The 16,253-nt window shown below is 38.9% G+C and overlaps 2 protein-coding genes across 3 annotated transcripts in view; one reads left to right on the top strand and one right to left on the bottom strand.

Annotated features, from left to right (window-relative positions):
- dor (vacuolar protein sorting-associated protein 18 dor) overlaps window positions 1-10,707 on the top strand; it is a 15,416-nt gene extending 4,709 nt beyond the window's left edge. For both annotated transcript variants that reach the window (XM_022849563.2, XM_022849562.2), the window contains exons 5-22: window positions 287-467; window positions 693-879; window positions 1,189-1,357; window positions 1,590-1,750; window positions 2,045-2,220; window positions 2,618-2,738; window positions 5,355-5,510; window positions 5,824-5,880; window positions 6,093-6,250; window positions 6,471-6,651; window positions 6,874-6,983; window positions 7,201-7,449; window positions 7,885-8,005; window positions 8,354-8,449; window positions 8,701-8,988; window positions 9,249-9,515; window positions 9,670-9,830; window positions 10,202-10,707. In XM_022849563.2, the coding sequence (XP_022705298.1) occupies window positions 287-467; window positions 693-879; window positions 1,189-1,357; window positions 1,590-1,750; window positions 2,045-2,220; window positions 2,618-2,738; window positions 5,355-5,510; window positions 5,824-5,880; window positions 6,093-6,250; window positions 6,471-6,651; window positions 6,874-6,983; window positions 7,201-7,449; window positions 7,885-8,005; window positions 8,354-8,449; window positions 8,701-8,988; window positions 9,249-9,515; window positions 9,670-9,830; window positions 10,202-10,265 (2,903 nt within the window). In that variant the 3' untranslated portion in view covers window positions 10,266-10,707. The remainder of the gene's footprint in view (window positions 1-286; window positions 468-692; window positions 880-1,188; window positions 1,358-1,589; window positions 1,751-2,044; window positions 2,221-2,617; window positions 2,739-5,354; window positions 5,511-5,823; window positions 5,881-6,092; window positions 6,251-6,470; window positions 6,652-6,873; window positions 6,984-7,200; window positions 7,450-7,884; window positions 8,006-8,353; window positions 8,450-8,700; window positions 8,989-9,248; window positions 9,516-9,669; window positions 9,831-10,201) is intronic.
- A 613-nt stretch (window positions 10,708-11,320) lies between these two features.
- Window positions 11,321-14,533, bottom strand: LOC111269764 (cuticle protein 14). Its single transcript, XM_022849585.2, has 6 exons — window positions 14,337-14,533; window positions 13,886-14,005; window positions 13,546-13,629; window positions 13,234-13,366; window positions 12,524-12,579; window positions 11,321-11,547 (listed from the first exon to the last, which is right to left on the bottom strand). The coding sequence occupies exons 1-6, from the start codon at window positions 14,388-14,390 to the stop codon at window positions 11,440-11,442; spliced, it is 555 nt and encodes a 184-aa protein (XP_022705320.1). The 5' UTR covers window positions 14,391-14,533; the 3' UTR covers window positions 11,321-11,439.
- Window positions 14,534-16,253: the final 1,720 nt, after the last annotated feature.

Below are 16,253 nucleotides of genomic sequence, written 5' to 3'. Positions count from 1 at the left end.
CTGTTATCTACGTACAATTGACGTGAATCCTGTGTGGCAATAGGCAAAAGCAAATGATATCATTTCTTGCATTGGCAGTAATGCTTACAAAGAAGGAATACAATAAATTCATAGGTTTTCTAAGTCTACAAAACACAATACAGCCGTTATCTATAAAGTATGAGACGTCTACGTTAATTCAGTCAGAAAAAGGGGATTCTAAGTTAATATATCTATTAAATAGGGTCTACTAGTAATATCTGGGAGTTTCAGAGTGTAACAGCTCCTTCTCTCTTTCTATATTCAGAGCTATCTCTGTCGTCACAATTGCCGGGTTCCTTTACGTCGTATCGCATGCATCACGTGTTCCTCGATCCCTTTGGCAACCATCTGCTAGTCTCAGTCGTGCTGGAGAACAACACGGATCAAGGAGAGAACTTCTACATTTACTTAGGAGGGCCCAATGGAAGCAAGAGGATCATTCACAAGTGCGAAATAGTATAACATTATAAATATAGCCAGACTCTAACATCCCGTACGAATAAATATATGTGACGAGCAATAATTGAACTATTCTGTGGGTTGAAGAAAAAAATTTACTATTCTTTTATATAAAAGGTGTCGCGTATGTAATGCATTTTATACAGAGCATGTTTTGTTTAAGCCAATAAAGTGTAAGGTTGATTGCTTTTAACGTTTGTCTTTTCATTCAGGATCCTTCGAAATCATGTGCTAACGGCTGTAGCATTCAACCCAGATAACCGACAGAGCATTTCGACAGGCCCAATCCTTCTAGCAACATCAAAAGGGCTTATCTTTGAAGCAGAGTTCGGTGCTTCGACAGACGGTGACTGGAAATTCACTTCGAAATCTAACTCATCAGAGAAATACTGTAAAGAGGTATGATATTTAAAAGGCGGAGGGATCTAGTTAGTCCAAAGCCATCTGGCCAGGCCATATATGTTGACTTCCCGAGTTGGGTTAGTCTTAATTCAAGCATAATTAGCCTAATAGAGTTGACTAAACCATATGAATATCATGTAATAATCTCATTTTTCAATTAACATTTAATAGTGAACAAAATTATAATATTTTTCCTTATATATCATTGCTTCAACTATGTCGACAACGAGAAACAATCTTGCAATTGAACTATTATTTCTTGACAAGATTCGAATTTCTCTGTAAATTTAAATGTGTGATTTCCAGATTTATCGATTAAAGGATGAGGCCTCCGTTAGCGGCCTCCATTTGGAGTTAGTATCAAACCCTGCAGAAAGTCAGCCTCAGGCAGTAGTTTATGTATCAACGATGCGGTGCTTATATACCTTCTTCGGACCAACTGTAACAACGGTTGAACCTCAACCAGTGTTCGGAAGTAGGTGCTAATCTCCTTTGAACTCAAGAGTCGTGTGGCGATAGCAGAAGTTTCTCCACGAAACTAAGAAATTGGTACCACAAGGAAGTCTCACTCAAAGAAGTAGACTGATGGTTGAAGACAAGCGCACCTTATTTCAGCAGCTCCTAACCTATAAGTTATATTTTTTGCTTTATCATGCGTATTAAACACGCACACAGAGCTAATGTTTGTTCTATCTGTCTTCATCTAGCCATCTTCACATCGTCGCAATCGTGGGCCTACAACAACAGTCGCGAACTGCCTAACCAGTCAAAAAAGCAAAGTATCCTCCATGTGCTCAAACCAAAGGGAATGGAGCACCCAACACACGTCGCGTGTCTATTTGGTTCAGTTGGTGTTTACCACGGAGACGTACGTCGTTTCTTACTTTATGATTATTTTTCTAAGGTTGATATTCTCTAATTTGTAGTATTTACCTTCCATCTGTTTATTAAATCTTCATCTGTTATCCAAATTCCATCTGTTACAAATATTTCAGAAGCTCCGATTACGTCCGTTGCTCATGCAGTTATATTTTGGTTAAATATTAGATCAGCAAATGAATATCTTCAGAAGATGTTTTTATTTTATCTGACGAAGACCAATAATAGCGGATCCAATGAAGCCCGCTTTAACCTCTCTCAATTTGCTTCTATAATACTTCAGCTAGGCGTATCAACGGAGTCATTAGGTGCAATTGATAATAACCCCTGGCTGCGGTTTTGTGAAGAGCCCCGGATACTGGGGTTTGACCCGCCACCTCAATCTGAAATCACGGAGAGAGGACAGCCGGTATCGATGGCTTTGTCCAAATACCACATACTTATTCTCTTCGGAGATAAGTGCGTTTTGCAACTTTGCACACATTATGTTAGATTTATTCGTATTCATATATTATATAATTATTGTAAATATATATCCTTTTATTTATAATAAATAGAGGGTAAAAGTTAGCTACAAAATATCCGAAAATTATAGCTACAGACTAAAACAGAAGTCACGTGACAGTTGCATATTAGCGAAGTCGCACTTTATTATATCGAGTTGCATATCTCTTGCCACTGTAACAAACGTAAAATAGACTCTTCGACAATTAAATGAGTTCCGGACTGTCAAGAGACTTTTGTCACACCTTGTACATGCAAAAAACCTGGGCATTCCTAAAATTGAAGAGAGTAACTTCTATTAAACAAATTGTATTGACAATGGACTACATTGAAAATTCGTTTTCCATTACAGACTAAAAGTTTTCTCTCAGCTGGATCACTCGCTGGTGATGGAGGACCCGTTTCCACAAGGAGGCATGCTGGGACTTGCCAGAGATCCAATCAGCGGATCTACCTGGGCATTCTCAAACACGGTAATTTCACTATTAGTCAAACGAAATCCAAAAGGAAATACCTGTGTTCGCTGCTGATGTAATCAGTGGATGCACTTCTAAGGTTATGTACCTTACCTGCATTGAAACACGAATTTCGTCCGACTGTTTTGCAGACTTCGTTTACAAACATTATTTATAACCAATATTAATACCCGTAACACCGAAGTGAAGAGTGAATATGAACAACAAGTACAAGTACTCACAGAAGACTAGGTTGAAATGGTGTACATTTCGGAGATTTATCTATGGGGTTCTAATATTGTCATTTTTACAATTGATGAGTTGCCGTACCTTGCGACAACTAGCTCTACACGTGGCACTAGCTGTTCGTCTCTATAATCGATGCTCACGAATCGTTTAAAGCACGTTTCATTGAGTGTTTTTTTACTGCAACGATTTCCAAAACTTTTACATGTTGACCGGAATGCTATTATCCGCTCGTAAGGTACACCCGCGGGCGACATGAATCTTAGTTGCAGATCAAAAATGACTAGATTACTAGTCATATCTATCTTCCAAAAACTTATTACCTGTAATTAATAGAATAACGAGAGAATAGTGTGAGAGCAATTTTAACCGGCAGTGTTTCCTCTATTGATTGGTCACTAACGTTTGCAAATTAAATCACAGTAAACTCTTTAAACGGTTTACACTATAGCCGATACGGTACTGTGTACTCTATACGCATAATGTTATCCATTATAAGTAGTTCAACACTGAAAACTTCCCGGTGGAGCTTCGTAATACTTTAAGCGTATTTTTAATCAGGTGAAGAAACATATTCATGGTAACCAGTCATCCACGTAAGAATATAAATCGTTAAAAAAATATCGATTATACGTAAGTCAAGATTGGCGCAGAATGGCTCCAATGTTTTGCGCTGACTCTAAATCGCTGCTGCGTTTTTTCAATATGGACTTGTCCACCAAATACGTCCACAATACCTTTTAAAGGTTGAATTGCCTTTTATTTTTTATCGCAAATATGGGTTTGACAAGACAGCTCAAGTAAGTTAATCACTAGCGCATGCTTCGACGCCCTTTCTGTCTTTTACTTAGCTACTTAGCTGCATGCATTAGTAATGCGATCTCGAACCACCTTTTAGAAGCAGATGGGGTTCCACTAGGTTTTGCCGTAGGTCTACATTTACATTGACATTTATCCTTTATGTGACTGTACTGTTCCTCGATATCGAATTTCGCGCATACGGATCCCATGTCGTTCATCTTACCGATGACCTTGTTCTCAAAGAAGAGGTTCCCAAATCGTTCCTCAGAGCAGGTATCTGCAGTTCTGAGAATTACCTCGCTAATGCGTAAACATTTCGAAAACGGAATTTGCCCTCTTTTAAACTTTTTAATGCCCTATTGACGCGCTACAGAACTCAATCAACCGTGACAGGATAGTCGTTCGGTCGAACTAATCCGTTACGAAGCATTTTGGCTTGACGTTTACACAAGCATTAGACAAGGCTAATTACGTACTGAAATTACTTCCAATATGTTTTGTTTGCATTGCGACTAGGTTCCTCCAAATACACGCTTTCGTATTTTTGTAGATATTCTCTTAAATCGATAATTACATATATCATTGTGGCCTATAACGACAGATTAGTGTAATGCTGTTCGGGCTATCTTTGGTCTATTAAAGCTCATTTGTATATTAAGCCTTTTCATTCTCACCGTTTCACAATTATGATGTCTAAGGTCGGAATCAATGTACAGATCCGTCAGAGCTAAACTACATCTCGTCTCCACCATTATCAGCGTTGTAGATATCCTGCTAAACCTTGACTATAGGACGTCGGTAAACAGTTAATTAATTGAGAAAATTACATAGTGAGTTTGCCAACCGTTACTACTAACACAGGTATATTTGGAACTCCTTACCACCCTCATCGGTTGCATCAACAATCACCAATTATCCCGCTACTATAGATACTATTCGTTGTTGTGTCATGCTATGATATGTTACATAAAAATATTACGTGATTCTTCAAACCGATGTGGCTTTGGGCTTGTATATTTGAGTAAGGTTGATTTGAGTTCGAATCATTAAATAAACACGCTTAATTATGTTTACAAAAATATAATCTTATTGAATGAGTAGAAAAATCGCAATTTTTCATTTCACGTTTCTAAGGTTTAAATTTTAAAACTATAAGACCGGCGTGTCCTATTAGAGAACTTGCCCAGCGAAGGTACTGTCATGCGTGACGCCGTGTAACTCTTGGCGTATAATATACCACGTTTCCTTAACAGTTGCATCTAGAACCAAGCTAATTAAAACTCATAGTCGTGTAATTCATGTACTGTGTAATGTGAGCCTATGCATCGGATCGCGTAGTCCGCCCTTCTCCAGGTTTCGTTGGTCATTAAATTTAAGTATAGTTTTTCATGTGCAAGAGAATCTGGATGAAAGAAATATCATCTACATGTGAAATGTTATGATCTAAAGCGGTGCGGCTTGGCACGTGAATAGGCTTCGGTCTCAAGCTAAAAGGTATCACAGTATATGCCCTAAAATAGAATCAAGCATCTAGAGCTCAAAGCTAACTACTTGATTTTCACTTAAACGCTTCACAATCGCTTTTAGGTTGTCTTTAAGTACAAGGTGTATGAGGAAGACCGCTACATGTGGCGAGTGCTGTTGGCCAAAAAGAAATATGAGGAAGCAATGCTATTTTGCAAGAACGACCCTATTAAGCTAAACAAAGTTCGTCTTCGACAAGCCCAGGACTTATTTAGACAGGTTCGTGGAAGGATATTTCGACTGCAATAGCTGTATAGCCTAGGAAAGTTTAACCTAATGATTACCTTCGAATACTATTTGAAATTTTTATTTATTAAGCTTTGCATTCGAAAAGCCTTCTTATTAAGGAGCTTGAAATATAAATATGATCAAATACTAACAGTAAGAAAGCCATTGCTTAATTATATTGACCGTAAAAATTGATAAATTAGATAAAATAGAATTATTTCATACGAACGCGCTGAGTCTGGTTAGTTATTGGCCTTAACGCTATTTCACACCATCATACCTTGTTTTTCTTTTGTCTATTTAGGGACAGTTTGACGAATCGGCGCTGAAATTCAGTGATACATTTGCGTCGTTCGAAGAGGTAAATAAACTCTGGGCAAACGTTTTGAGAAAATGGAAAAAATTTGATACTGGCCACATAGTAGATGAGTAAAATAAAGACCTTTCTCAGCATAGTATGCGATATGTAAAACTGGGTGCCTCTAGTTGTAATATCTATCAAAAATCTAGTTTCTCTGATTGCTTAATGTGCTGGAGTATATATATAACCATTGAGCATACTCCTATTCTCAGGTATCGCTACGCTTCCTAGAAGTGGACCAAGATTCAGCTTTGCGTATTCTCCTGAAGCAGAAGCTAAATAGTCTTACAAACTTGATAAAGACAGACCTATCAAAAAAGACACAGCTGACCATGGTTGCCACTTGGTTGATTCAGCTGTATCTTAACAGGTACAAACTGCACATAAATAGTGCGTTTTTTGCAATAATCTTTCTAAAAAAAGGTGCTGTGAAACGGTAATGCATCGTTCATAGCGCATTCATCGGTTAAATTTTCAATAAAAAGCAAACTACCCCAATAATCCGAGAAAGATCCTAGTTTTGTTAACTAGGCAACGGCTGTTACATAACGAACACTTACAACATGCCACGGAATTTTCTACATTTTCAGATTAGGTCATCTGAAACATCAAGCTTTAAAGAAAGATGCTGAGTGTCCTCCAAGCGTCAAAGCCGAACTGGCAACTCTGGACGAAGAACTAAGGAATATGCTGAGTACCGGAAGTGTTTGCGAAGTTATAAAGCATAACCAGCAAGCCTTCTATAAGCTCATCGCGAACCACGGAGATGAGGTTTTTCGATCGATAATGAAACGTCAGAAAAGTATTGATAGATACGTGCTGCGTACTAAATACTAGATACCTAATTATAAAGTCACATGCGTAACAGCTGTTTTTATTATCTTGGTTTCTCATTTGTAAATGATAGCAATAATGTTTACAGTCCTTTTCATTACTTCTTAAATGATGTTCTTCCGCACGATAATGAATAACATTATTTTTATATTTTTTCAGGAGCTGTTGTTAGAGTTTTCAGAAATGATGAAGGATTATGTGCGGGTCATACAGCAGCACATACAAAACAAACGTTATGAGAAGGCCTTAATGGTTTTACGAAACCAAAGGTTTGTGGATACAACTATTTAGTTCTTGCATTTTAAAATGACGTCGGCATTCCAAGCGTACTTAAGCGTTCTTTTCTCTACACATAATAATTCTATAATATATAATAATATTCTATAGTATATAATAATAATAAATTCTACACCTAGAATGAAAGATCAAATGCAAAATATAAATGTTAAACGGGTTCAATCTATCTCTTTCTTGTTCACTTGCTAGGAGTGCCGAACTCTATTATCGATTTTCCCCTGAATTGATGTCACGGCTTCCGGAACAGCTGGTTAACTGTTGGATAGCAGAATCCGACAATCTAGATCCCGTCAAACTAATTCCAGCTTTAGTGCAGTTGACGTCGGTAAAGCCTAGCAACGACATCGCCAACGAAGAGGTTGGTCCATACGGCGATAGCTCGGACAGTCCAAGCGACACGTTCCAGCTACGAGCACCCCACATTTTGCAATCTATTCGGTAAGCGAAGTAAAGCGTGATTAAAAGTAGACGTGAGCTAAAATCCCACAAATATTGCTTCCAATCCAGCCAAAAAAAAGAAACACACTTTAAACTACCCTATAGCAGGAAGAGTGCCTGCATATACAATTTTATTCATTCGTCGAGTAGCTCTTGTTTACATCTTGACAAGCACAAAGCGCTCTTAGATGTTGTCAAATCGCTCAATGATTTAGCTGACTCCTTTTGCCAAACCTGTAAAAACCACCGCATTTGTAGCTAAGAAAGAACTACTGTTGTTGTGTTTCTTTTGCCAGACATTGGGTTTTTCGTCAGCAATCCGCGATCAATATAATGAGTGAGCCTCATAAATCTGGGTAATCTGCAGCAGTTCAAAAGCTAACCTCAGGAAACGATATCGTTTCTAAGTGATAGTATCTTATCGTGATTTTCTAGATACCTAGAACACTGTGTTGACAAAGGATACGAAGAAGATGAGGCAATTCACAACTACTTGATCGCATTGTACGCCCGGCTGGGCGATAAGGAAAAGCTCCAACACTATCTTACCAGCCAGGTAATTCAAAATCATGTTACAAATGGTGAAATTTTCCACTATAATTAACATAGTGCTTTCATTACAAACATATGATTTGCTCTACTCTTCACCGCCGAATCTCGTATTATGTGATGGCTCGTAAAATTACAACGGCATCTTGAGTATCTTAGGGATCAGGTGGAAATGACTCAGTTTATCTTGGAACAATAGAGCACCTACTTTCAAGCAGTATATAATTGCAGCGCGTTGTCCTAGCGTTTTTAAACTTTCGTAGCGTGAATGGAAGATGAAACAGAGAGGTTTCGCTGTCAAGAGTGAACAACATTTTCTTAGTCTAATAGAAAATTCTACATCTTATTTTGACAGGGAGATAAGCTGTCCGACGTGCGGTACGATGCAAAGTTCGCGTTGCGCATGTTTTCTGAACTCAAATTACACAAAGCCTCGCTACATGTCTATGAGGTACGTGAAATAGCGACTCGTTTCCCAGTGTTTTAGCCAGTGCGAGAAATGCGTTCACTTTGTAGGCTTTAGTCTGGCTAATGTCCACAAAGCTTTTTTAGCTCATCGTATTTCTGCACCGTAACGTGCCGTATTGAAATTGTATGCATCAAAAAGTTTAACTGAGACACACCATAAGATATAAGCGATGGCTATATTTGTCGCTTCCGTAAAAGCATTTTTAACATTTTTTTTCTTCTGAACGATTTTAGGTTATGGGTCTATATAGCGAAGCGTTGGACCTTGCGCTGCAGGAGCTGCAGGACGTATCTTTAGCGCAGAGTATTGCCAACAAGCCTGTCGACGATGAGGAACGTAAAAAACTTTGGTTAGTCATCGCGGCACATGTTATTCGTAAAGGCGAGGATGTAGGCAAAGCAATGGAGCTTTTGGCTAGTTGTGAGCTTCTTCGAATCGAGGACGTGTTGCCATTTTTCCCAGAGTTCGTTTGTATTGACCATTTCAAGGAAGCGATTTGCAACTCACTACAGTCGTATAAGGTCAGTAGTATGCGCGTCTGTTCTAGAGTGTGTCGAAAACTAGCTGCTACTCTGCAAGAATATGAGACGCACGGGATGGAAAGTCCCCATCTGAAGATGTTTGTAGGTGTCTTACTTCCACAGTGCGAAACTGATTCCATATGACTTGATTTACTAGCATATGTCGCAAGTAAAAGCTTCCTACAAATATGCTTGTAAGCTTAGCGTAAAAGTGACCCAGAGGAACCGTTTTGTTCAAATTGTATTTGCTATTTCTACAGGGTCAAATTAGCACCCTGCGCGATTCGATGACGGATTCAACAAACGCAACAGATCAAATACGGACAGAGATCGTTGAAGTACGTAACCGGTGTTACGTAGTCGATTGTGGCCACCAATGTGATGCGTGTGGATTTGCATTGCTCAGCCAAGCGTTTTTTGTTTTCCCGTGTCTGCATCGTTTTCACGCACAGTGCCTTGAAGAAGCAATCAAAGAAATGCCACTTCCGCCCAACTTCCAATCGCAGAACAGTAATGCTTTAGAATCGGTCAGTGGATAACAACAGGGCGTTTCCATCGTGGACGTACTAAACTTAAAGAATAGTTTCTTTCAATAGCTGTATTTGGGTTGCACAGGCGTTGTATGAATGATATACTTAGCGTACAATTAAGTGTAGCTGATAGAATATGCTTTCCATTCAGTACCGTGACACTGCCCCCGGAGGTTCACAGCGTGGAAAAACAACAGATACTGCATCTCGCGGATCATCACAAGGTCCTCCTGTAGGTGCCACAGCAACGAAGACCAGCATTGAAGATTTATGCGCCCAAGAGTGCCTGTACTGTGGAGAACTCATTGCAGAGTAAGTGGATATGATTTTCTCGTATGCTCATCAGGAAATAGCACAAAACGTGCATAAGCGTAATAGACTCTTGGAAGGGACTTAGCTAAAGTATAGAACCTTTGTCCAGTTTTTTTAATTCAGAACAAAATGACAAATCTCAAACCAATTTTAATTTGTCAAGCTCATCTCAAATGGTTGAATTACCTAAGTATAAACGACTCAGTTTCAAAGATTTTTCAATCTGTTTGGTCAGACACTAAATATTAAACGATCATTATTGGCTAAAGCGAAATATTATCGGAGTTTCTCGCTTCGAGATTTTACTCTGAAGGATGGGCTATGCTGAGGCACTTTTGTATGTTTAACATTTACTTATCTTTAAATTTTAGATCAACTAGCGTACCGTTCTTCAGTCCCGAGGAGTACGAACAACTTCACAAGCAATGGCTGTGAGAAAAAGCTGATTGACACGCCTCTTTGAAATTTTTCCGCACGGTCAAAGTGGCCGGTCAGAAACCAACTGTTCCGTCAATGCACATGTCTGTCAAGATACTTCACTCTGATCTAACTACTCTTATTATGTAGTCCTCCGGTCGACTAAATTGTGTTGCAAGCAAGTGTACATCAGCGCACTATACGCAGTCTAAAAACTATTATATGTGACCTAAGTGTTATTAATTATTTTTTGCTTAGATTGGGGTATATTTGTACATAAATTTATCGTCATTATGCGCATGACAAAGCAATCTTTTATGACAATTTTAAATCTAAATTAGAAGCAATAAACTGTAGTCTGTTACTTGTTTTGCTGCATTTTCCAAAGGATACGCCTGACGTTGTATGAATTAATATTAGCAATGTACTTAATAAAACCAAATATCACTTAAAGCCTAAACAGTTTTTTTTCTACAGGAGTAGCTTTGCGGTTACAAATGTAAAGAGGTCATCATGGAGTAAAAAATTTTTACAAGCGAATCCGGCGAACTTTGAAGTTGAATAACTTATCATTCGGATTTCGACGTCTGGTCACCTCTTAGTTTCTCTTTAACACACCTATCGTCGTTCTAGGAGCGTTTGTACCATTTACATATTGTGCTTTCGTTTGAAGCCTGCGTGTCCAAGGTTTTCACTAATCATTACAAATTTCTGTAGCGCTGTGACCTTCAAAGGCTAAAGATTTGATCGCAAAGCGCTGATTTCTCCTGAATTAAACTCAACCGGTTCTTCTTCACGAGTTTCTATAATATTGGAATATTTACCAGTGAAATCTCTTAGAGGCGCGTCGTTCAAAAATTAATTAATTTCGCCGGATTCGCTTATGACAGCATAACGTTTGTTATCGAGACGCAGCACTGGGGTTGCAAGAAAAAATCGATGTGCTACTGTAACTAATGTCAGCTATTCATTGAATTCTCTAAAACACAAGTAAAATTCTCAAATTCTTCATGCGTCGTTTAAGTTAACAATGAAAAAGGTGTTACCTTTATCGAAAAGAAGTAAAGGCAAAGTTCTGGTATACGTGTATAGCTTTTATTGGCGGTCTTCTCTAATTTATAGTAGTCGAAGCATAACGTATGTGCAAATATACAAAGCGCGGTATTGCGACTCATCAGGGTCTTGAACTAGCTTAATAGTAGAAGCCCGGATAGGAGTTCACAATGTTGTAGGCAGGGGCAATTGCCGTATGAGTATGGATAACGGGCTCAGCAACAGGATGTCCATTTAGTAGAGCTACCTGTTAGGGAATGAGGTTACACATTAAAATAATCAAATCGAAGAAATTATTTCTAAAAGATAGCTTTATTATTCATAAAAAGTCGAAATTTTGAATGTGCAAACCAATGCTGCACGTACTGAGCACGCAGCGAGATTAAGCAGCGTCGGGAAGCGCAGACAACGCAGTAATTAACGCTGCGTAAAATCATAGCATTTTTTCCAGTCTACCTAATTTACGCAAAGTCTATGGGGGTGCACTTCGCCATTCGCTGAAGATTACTTATCACATCTGCTTTAAAACGAAAAGCGCGTGAACATCTTATGGCAAGTAGAACTTCAGGTGGTAGAGATTCTCTCCCTCATTTGAGCTTACATTTGCTACTAACGGTCGTGCCGAACTCTTCAGGTTCAGTGAAAGGTATTTCATTCGTAATAATATATTCGATCCTAACACAGTGAAATTTCATAGATCTATTTTTGCTCTGGCCGCAATTGGCTTAGTTGTTAAAATATGCATACATATGCAGGGTGGTAAACGTACATCTGGAATACCTTTCATTCTCAATTAATCGCGTTCATTCGCTATGTTAGCTATAAGAGAAAATCTATAATTTTTTGTCTCATAATAAAGCAACAAGTTCGTTGTGGCTACTGAAAAAAGTAGGAGGAAAGAGCTCGATCCATGGAATAATTACATTTAGAGAGCAAATCAATGAGAGTTCAATCAGTCTCAACATGACAATATCTGACCGCCGTCACTGTCCTTATTAAGAAGATATCTGCTGCAAAGTTAGACATGGTGCCACTGGAACTGTCATGTGAGTCGTTTGAGCCTCAAGTTGAAATCAAGATCAGAGTGTTTTCGTTTTGTACAGCTAATGAATCAATGAAGTCTAAGCTGTCTACATTTGGAGCCGGCGCATAATTCGACAGTTGCACTATAATATCATATTCAACGTAAAACCGATCTTCATATTGGGTTAGTTTCTACAAACCTTGGCGACCGGCGCGGAAGCAGTAGCACGAACAACTGGTTTAACAATGAGCGCACCTGTAATACGTAACAAATTAAATACTCTATGTAAGCTGCTATATATTACGCTTTTCGTGTTTCGAACACCTATACATATTTTTTTTTTTGAAAACATATAAGAAAGTCTCTGCTCCGCTGCCACGGCTGTCGTTTCGTAATGCAATTGTCTAACCTAGTTTATGTTAACCTATCTTTAATTCATCCTGTTTCAGCCATTCAGATGTTTAAGTACATGTCTGCAAACTTTTCTTTATATATATTTATTTATATATATATTATAGAATATATATTTGTGAAATATGCCGGCTTCTGGTAAAGGTATGTGTTTAGTCTTTCCTACCGAGGATTGCAAACATGTGGATCATGTACGTGATACACAGTTCCGCTATATTGTCTATTGAATTTACCCTCAATTAGAAATACAAATATAACTAGAGCTTGCAGTTATTGAAATTCCTTTGTTCTATCCAGCCGGTAGTACCCTGGAGCTCATCAGAGGACTTTGCTCTGGATATTTTCGCCATTTCTGCTGCCCTACTGAAAGCAAGCGTCTAGTCTAGATAGAAAAAAGAGGAGCTTTCGAACTGGCCAATTTGCTACTTAATGCTGTTAAGCATTGCTAAGCAGAAAAAACCGTTACTGTCCAATTGTACAAATGTTATATAAACTAACCTGCAGGAAGCGAAGGAGAGGTCCCTGGTTCGTTTGTGGCTACTGAAGCCCGAAATCCTGCACCATCAGCGACGTAGTTAACGACACGTACCCGGCCGTCTGCTTCTCGAAGACCATATGAACCAGTTTTGATCTAACAATTAAAGAACAGAAAATTCGATTTGATTCAACCCCGAGGGGTTTCGTTCATACACATGCTAAAAAAATGAATAAAACTTCATGTAATCATTTGATCTCGTATTTGTTTTGCACTCCGAGACTAATTCGAGTACCTAAGCATAATGCTGTATTGCAACAAAGATCATTCCTTACCCCTAAGGCATTGCCACTTTCCCTTCTGAAAGAACTTCCGGTACCATGAGCTTCGTCATATCCGAAATTATAGTTCCCAATGCCCTAAGAGTGAAGTAATATGTGTTAGACGAATATCTTTTATCCAGCTTGTAGAAACCTATCACTGAACTCTTACAGTAAGAGTTCAGCATAACTATCACTACCGTATACGACAAAACATAGAACACGCACGACCAGTTCAGTGTCTACACGTAGAGCTGAGTCCTTGATGAATTAACATCGATATATGCTGATATTCGGAAGTGGACCAGTCAAGGAGGAGTTGTTTGGTTCTCTTAGATTTTTAAACAATACGCACGTCATCGTTTTTGAACTGCTGAGATACGCCCGTAGCGAGCAAGGCCGGCGCAGCAGGTACAACAAGGCTTGACCAAGCATCTGAACAACATGTCCCAACGACAATAGCGAATAATATGATCTAAACATACGAAAATAAGCGCAGTTACTTCGCAGCACCTCGTCTATAGGGGTGATAATGCCGTGAAGATCATAAAGCTACATTATCTAAAATTATTTCGCGGTGGCTTCTCGATTACGACCCTATTAATGAAGAGCTTTATTAAAATCAGCGTTTTCAAAAGTATTTCTCGATAAAACAAACCAGTTTGATGAATTTCTATATTTGAAAGGTGCTAATGCGCCTACTAAAGAGAGCCTACTCTTTTTTACAACTGCGATTTCTTAATTTTGTTGCGAAAACATACTCTGAAATTTCCAGAATCGATCAAAACTCATATTATTTGCCTTACCTTCATGTTGAATACTTTGTGGTTTCCTAAAATGTTCCTGCTCAGCGTTAGCATTCACCGCATTTAAATACCTGACTTGGGCTTTTCTCCCATCAAGGACTCGGTTCTTCCAACGGGAAAGTGGAACCGGACGGTTCAGCATTACCAGCGATTTTCCAGAATCCAAGCGAGTGCTAAACATCGAAACGTGTCGCGTTCACGCGAACGGCTTACCAAATACGTTTTAATTGATTAGTTAATCATTTGGTTAATGCCTTTTATGCAACTAGTACATCTTCGTTGTATGACTATGTGTGATTCTCATGACACATTTTACACGGGTGAGCCTCAGGCGTGCCATGTTGTTCCATTTGAAAATGTCTGATCTTCTAGTGAAGTAAATCGATTACGCTAAAAACGCTCTAGGTTTTTCTATAAGCGCCGTACAGAATTTTCCTTACAGGTTCAAAACAGTTGAGGGTAATCTGGTTTGTTTCATCGTTTTCAATACAATTTGAACGTATATCGTGACTGGGTCGGCGTTCCGATTTCAATGGCGCTTGCCATTAAAGACTAACATCCACACGATTTTGTCCCCCTCGGGAAAATCTCCGAACGATCAAAAATCTGCATGCGCAGATCAACGTACCGAAATTTGGCTACTACATCAGTACTCTAGATTATAGAACGCGAAATCGTACAATGTGCTTATCGTAAGATGCTCTTACGTGCGAGGAATTGTCTACCAGACCTGTGTGCATTCGTTAGCCTTGCTTCTAATATTACTAATACAAAAAATGTAAAACATCTTAACACATCATGCAGCCGCACCACATAGCAGTAGGCTGGCCGTATCTTTCCTCAACAAGGTAACAGGTGCTCTTCGTGAACCTTTATAGATGTAAGAGAAAAACTATATTTTCGGAGATGTCATCCCTAACTGAGGATACCCTGCACTAAGGTAATCATTCTCTTAATTCGGATAGAAGCACTCGTTTGGTATTTGCCACTGACCAACATGGAACGCTCATACGAAATGTAGGGATACGATATACTCGTACATCTACGTTTAGGTGGTTCAGGACCTAATCTGCAGTTTCACAACTACATAAAGGGCGAACAAGGACGAAAATAAACCCATTGTCGTGCCGAATAGCTCTAAATGCACGCAGTTAAAGGTAGTATTCTTGGTGGTCTCGATAATTGCGCGACAGCCTCCACCGAAAACCATTAAACGGAGCTAGATGAAGGGAGAGAAAGGCGGGATTTCTTTTATATTATTGGCCGTCATAACGTTAAACTAGTGCGCAATATTAGACTGAGCAGCGAAGTTGCATTGTCACACGCGGTATCGTTGCTAGAAACGCATTTAGATTACTCTGTATAAATGTGTCTATACGATTATATTAAGGACCGCACAAAAACTGGCGCGCATTTATGAGAGAGCAATATTTTAGAGTATTCTGGCCAGTATGCTCGTAGCAGATTAACGCAGGTGTATTGAATCGTATCAGGGGGGCGTACGGGTATCTGGGTAAGTGCCCCAAATGGTCCTCGTCGCCGTTTAGCCAATTTAACGCGTTGTAATTTGCTAGATGCGTTACTGTAAATATATAATTTACATTCAATATTTTGTTGCTGACTGCTATTTTTTCGCATCTTTTTTTTTCTAATCTTTTTTACTAGGTACTAACATTGGATCAGTGCGTAAACAAAATTCATCATCAATGAAATATTCATGGGTTTCAGAAGAACAGCGACACTTATATATCCTTCACGTCAAGGGCCATGATTCTTGGGGACGTGTTGCAAGTCGTACGACTTATATTTGCTCGGCTGATCATCGTTTTTAAGTATTTAACCGCACACGATTCTGCTCGATTGACTCGGTCAAGATTTCCTCTTATCAACGCCAACTACAGCTTGTATATTATAAAC

Source organism: Varroa jacobsoni, unplaced genomic scaffold, assembly GCF_002532875.2.
Source record: "Varroa jacobsoni isolate VJ856 unplaced genomic scaffold, vjacob_1.0 scaffold_1410, whole genome shotgun sequence".
In the NCBI taxonomy this organism is placed as follows: Eukaryota; Metazoa; Arthropoda; class Arachnida; order Mesostigmata; family Varroidae; genus Varroa; species Varroa jacobsoni.
Note: the sequence above shows the minus strand (reverse complement) of the source record. Positions and strands in the feature narration are given on the sequence as shown.